This window comes from Helianthus annuus, chromosome 15 (assembly GCF_002127325.2).
Source record: "Helianthus annuus cultivar XRQ/B chromosome 15, HanXRQr2.0-SUNRISE, whole genome shotgun sequence".
Taxonomy (NCBI): Eukaryota; Viridiplantae; Streptophyta; class Magnoliopsida; order Asterales; family Asteraceae; genus Helianthus; species Helianthus annuus.
In genome coordinates, this window is record NC_035447.2 from 28,977,057 (window position 1) to 28,981,818 (window position 4,762).

Consider the following 4,762-nt stretch of genomic DNA (forward strand, 5'->3'; position numbering starts at 1 on the left):
AACAATCTTATCCTATTACTTTGACTAAGTTGGTGAAATATTATCATACACAATCCAAACTCCTGACACAAAAGATGGACAGTAAACCACTCTCTCAAACAAACACCTTACTTGGATACAATAATTCAACAACCCATCATCATTCCTTGCCCATACTTTTCAAACAATTATATAATATTTAACAACTACAATAATTTCTCAAACTCAAAGATCAAACTTAGAAAATTATCAAGAACACTTTGAATATCAGTTGAAGATATGAAGAACACTTTGAAGATACACAAGGACTCCAGTGAAATATGAGTTTTCCGGCCACTAACGAATTTCCCGAACAACAGATTTTGACGTAGAAACTCGACACAACTTGTACCTTCGATAATCTCCAACACTTTTCAACAAGTTTTGAACAGAAACGACACCAACCAACACCGATTTTCGAGTTTTAATTCGTATTTTCAGAAAAACGAAACTGGGTTTATGATTTTTGTCCAAGAAAAGCTTAAAACCCACTCGAAAATCGCACCGATAACTCGGTTTTCAACAAGAAATCGAGCCTTACACTCTGACGTTTGCGGATCGCCGGACAACTACGAGATCTTGTTTATAATACCGTAACGAGTGCGGAATCCACGTTACGATACAAACCGAGCGAGAGACAAACACAACACAAAGGATATACCGTTTAACAATTGTAAATTGATACCGATCGAGTTTTGATACAGAAAGATAATACAAGAAATACAAATAAACTCTCGGTTCTCTCTTACTTGTCTCTGCTTTCACTCCTGTGATATGCTCTGTTTATATAGTGCCAACATCAACGAAACAGAACAGGAGTCGACGAATGAAGACTGTTGTCGACGAAACACACTAAAATGTCTTCAAAGTCGACGAAACTACATGTGTTTCGTCGACATGCATGCACACACAAAAGGTTTCGGCCCAATGTTAGTTGATTGGCCCAAGTGAGTTAAAGCCCAACATGTATTAATGTACGTACACAGGAATTCCCACAATTCAGATTGCAAAGATATTAGTTAACCATGTGACATCATCATGATGATGTCATGGTGATGTGGCGCCTCGGGAATGCTCGCGGCTCTCCGTGCTTCGCGTGTCCAACTCTGGGGCGCACGACGGAGGAATGTCATGACGTCGGGCTTGAGCCGAACCTAACCGAGTTGAACCAAACCGAGTCGAACCGAGTCGAGTCGCGTCCACATAAAGTGTACCAACACTAGGCTCGAACCTAGCCGTTTCAGTTCATCCCACAACCTCTTGATCTTACTAAATTTATAGAGGCTACACAAATTTGTGGAGGTTATATTCAGACGCATCAACAAATATAGAGTCTGTGTAGACTCTTTCAACACATGTCTAGTGGCTATTTGTTTCTCAGGGTGGGCCATCATCATTTAGGGGCTATTTTACACGCTTGGGACAAATGACACCTTATGAACTCAATCGATTTTCGTGTGTTCCCTAGATTTAGATGTATCGGATGTGTTATTTTGGTGAATTTGGTTTGATTAATGTTTATTCCATGCGGTTAGTTTCCCTTTTGTTATTCTTAATATTTGTTTTTTTTTTCCTCAAAAGAGTAAAAAGGATGAATAATTTAGTTAAAAATGGATAAAATTAAAGAAAGTATAGGACGACAAAAATGCCTCTTCTTTAGAGATAAAATATAGATGAGATTAGGGATGAATATTTGATACTGGGTACTGGTATCGAAAATGGAAAGATTTGGAAACTACAAGCACCTAGAAAGATGTTGAAAAAACCTTATGGACGAAACTCGTAACCGAACCACAATAAAAGTTTGCTCTTTTCGAAAAGTTCACAAATATTGTTCAAATTTTACAAGTTAAGAGGACTTCAATATGGAAATATTTGGTATAGGGACTTTATACAGAATATAACGAAAATATATTGGTGTTTTTTTTTGGTATTACTGCTATTTGCTAAAATAAAAGAAAAAGAAAAAGACAAGTAATAAATATGTCGTGAAAAAGCAGTATAAATAGTATGACTACAGAACCTTCTTTCGCTGCATATGAACTTACACCACCAACTCAGCTTGGTTCCAACTTCCAACCAAACACTAATGGAAGGCCACGCTAATTCAACCGACAACGATGCCGATCAGATTCAGAATTGTGTTATCACCGATTCAACCAATCAACACAACAACGATGACGATCAAAACCAAATTCCGACTCAAAATCACCTTGAATTTCAGGTAATTGAACCACCATATTCGAACGAAGGAAGCCCTAGTTCCGATTCATCATTTCTTGGGCTTGATGATACATTCACATATGATATTCATAACGCTCCTGACTCCGATTCACTGCTATATGAAATACTTTCTAGATTGCCTCTTAAATCACTTTTCAGGTTGAAATGTGTTTGCAAACACTGGCAAACCCTCATTTCTCAACGTTCTTTTTCGCGGTTTTATATCTCGCGTATGATAACTTCCAACACAGCATCATCGTCACTGCCTTTCAGAATCTTGTATAGGTACATTTGTGAGTCAGAACCTGAAGATGTTCTTAACCGATTCCGTTCCGAAAGTTACAATTCATCTGGACTTTATTTGTCTAGGGAGGAACATAAAGCCATCAAGTTTAAAGTGTTAGGTGTGAGTAATGGCTTGATTCTATGTTGTTCGTTGGGACCTTTGGTTTACCATGTTTGTAATCCGGTTACCAGGCAGTGGGTTACTTTAGCTAAATCCACGAAAACACAAAATTTCTTCGCGGAAGGTTTTGTTAGTAGAGTTAATGAGGATAATCTTGTTACTGACTATACAGTTGTGAGGCTAGAAATGGATCTCTCAGTTGTGAGACAAGAAATGCTCACCTCATTCCCAGACTATCTCCATTTAGAGATTTTTTCGTCTGAAACCGGTGAATGGGTTGGTTATAGGGTGCCTTGTCCTTTTCAAATTGCATTCCCGAAGCGTGGTGCAGGTCCTATATGCTTTAAAGGAGTTCTTCATTGGTTTGTTAATGATCATGGTATGGTTGCTTTTGATCCTTACAAGGATCCAAAGTCTTGTCGGCTTATTCAATTACCTGCTGACAGAGATGTCCAAAGTGAGGTTACGCATGACGGGCTTTATCGTTTGTGTGACGTGTGTCAAGGAAAGCTTCGTCTTTTTCAGGTGGCACCTGATGCTAGTTCGTTTTACTGTTTTAGTATGTGGGATATGAAAGATTATGATAAAGGTGAATGGTGTTCTGAATTCAAGGTGACCCGTAGTGATCTCTCATCTTCTGATCCTGAACTGGAGAGCTGGTTAATGAAAGCAACTTTTCTTCCATTATCTTTCCATCCATTTGATCTGGATGTTGTTTATCTGAGGTGTGTGGAGCTTGCTTGTTTGGTATCATATAATATTCAGAACAGACAGCTAGATGTTGCCTGTAAACCTGCTGGTGCTATTGATGACCTGTCATGGCGGGTGGTGGTGCCATTTGTCATTCCAACGTGGCCAACACCGGTTCCTATTCCTCCTGTTAAGGTTGTTATACCAGAAGTTGATCCCCTCCGTGTTTTCAATGGGTGAGTTTCTCCTTTTCTTGGTGATATTTTGAACCCTCATAAAAGGTTTTATCTTATACTATTCTCTTTGCTTGCCAGTATTCCATTTTCATCTTCTTTATTTATAAGTTTGCTTGCAATCTAGGATTCGGAAAAATGTTGTCCCTTTCATCGCACCATCATCACAAACATTAATTAACAAGCACAAGAATGCAATAAAAAATCCTTACCAAACACAAGAAAACATTCAAGAGTCATTACCAAACACACGGATACAATAAAGATGCATTACCAAACACACTTACAAGGAGCCAATGGTAACATACTTGGTTGTAGAAGCACATCTGCACCGTCTAGTTTTTGAACATATTTTGATATAAAGCTAAGTTAAATTAATCTCCACCTAATATGTTGGATTTGTTTTGTCAACTTTTCACGTAATCTTTCGGACTTTAGAAGTTAAATTGAACCCGTCATATTGTCATTAAAACTAAGCTTGTATATCTTACGTAAACTTAATCGTAATTGTTGTCATTTCGCTTGTATTTCAGGTGGTGGTGAAGGAAAGATAATTCAGGAAGGAAAAATCAAGGTTTAGAGAATTATGTTGACATGAAGACATATTTCTACAAAATTTCGTTTAACTTTGCATTGTACTGTCATAAGACATATCGTATGTTTTACTTTTTAAGTATTGTACCCTAAGATATGACGAAATAATTTAAGTTTTTTCTGTTAAGTCTGTATCACTAGGTCACATTAAGCATCTGGAAAAGTGGGTTGTGACAACAATAGTCCTGAACATACCAAGAATTGGTAAACTCTTCTGCATAGCAACACTTTTATTCACTAGAAGGACAAGTACTCCAACACCATCACTCACTTGGCGTGATACGAGTAAGGGTTCACCCATCTTTCTTAAATACCAACTTCATGTTTGCAAGATCTGCTAAACTTGCCCTTGGGTGGATCCCATCAAAAATAGAATTTTTAAACCTTTTTTTTCCCCAGAGTTTTCGGGTCAACAATCATAGCTTTGATTGGGACTTAACTACAACTTGATCTTGTTCCTGCCTTGTTATTCTAAAACGTTGTGCAATATTTTATGATATAACCTCATTGGTAGAAAGACGATCTTAACCTCATTGTTAACTCTTCACTTTTGGTTTAACAGCTTCTGAAGCAATAGAATTGGAGGTCAAAGATTCGA

The 4,762-nt window shown here is 37.7% G+C and overlaps 1 protein-coding gene across 1 annotated transcript; it reads left to right on the plus strand.

Annotated features, from left to right (window-relative positions):
• Window positions 1-2,074: 2,074 nt before the first annotated feature.
• LOC110909529 (putative F-box/kelch-repeat protein At1g15680) lies at window positions 2,075-4,291 on the plus strand. Its single transcript, XM_022154435.1, has 2 exons — window positions 2,075-3,573; window positions 4,104-4,291. Exons 1-2 carry the CDS (start codon window positions 2,108-2,110, stop codon window positions 4,111-4,113), a joined length of 1,476 nt encoding a protein of 491 aa, XP_022010127.1. The 5' UTR covers window positions 2,075-2,107; the 3' UTR covers window positions 4,114-4,291.
• Window positions 4,292-4,762: the final 471 nt, after the last annotated feature.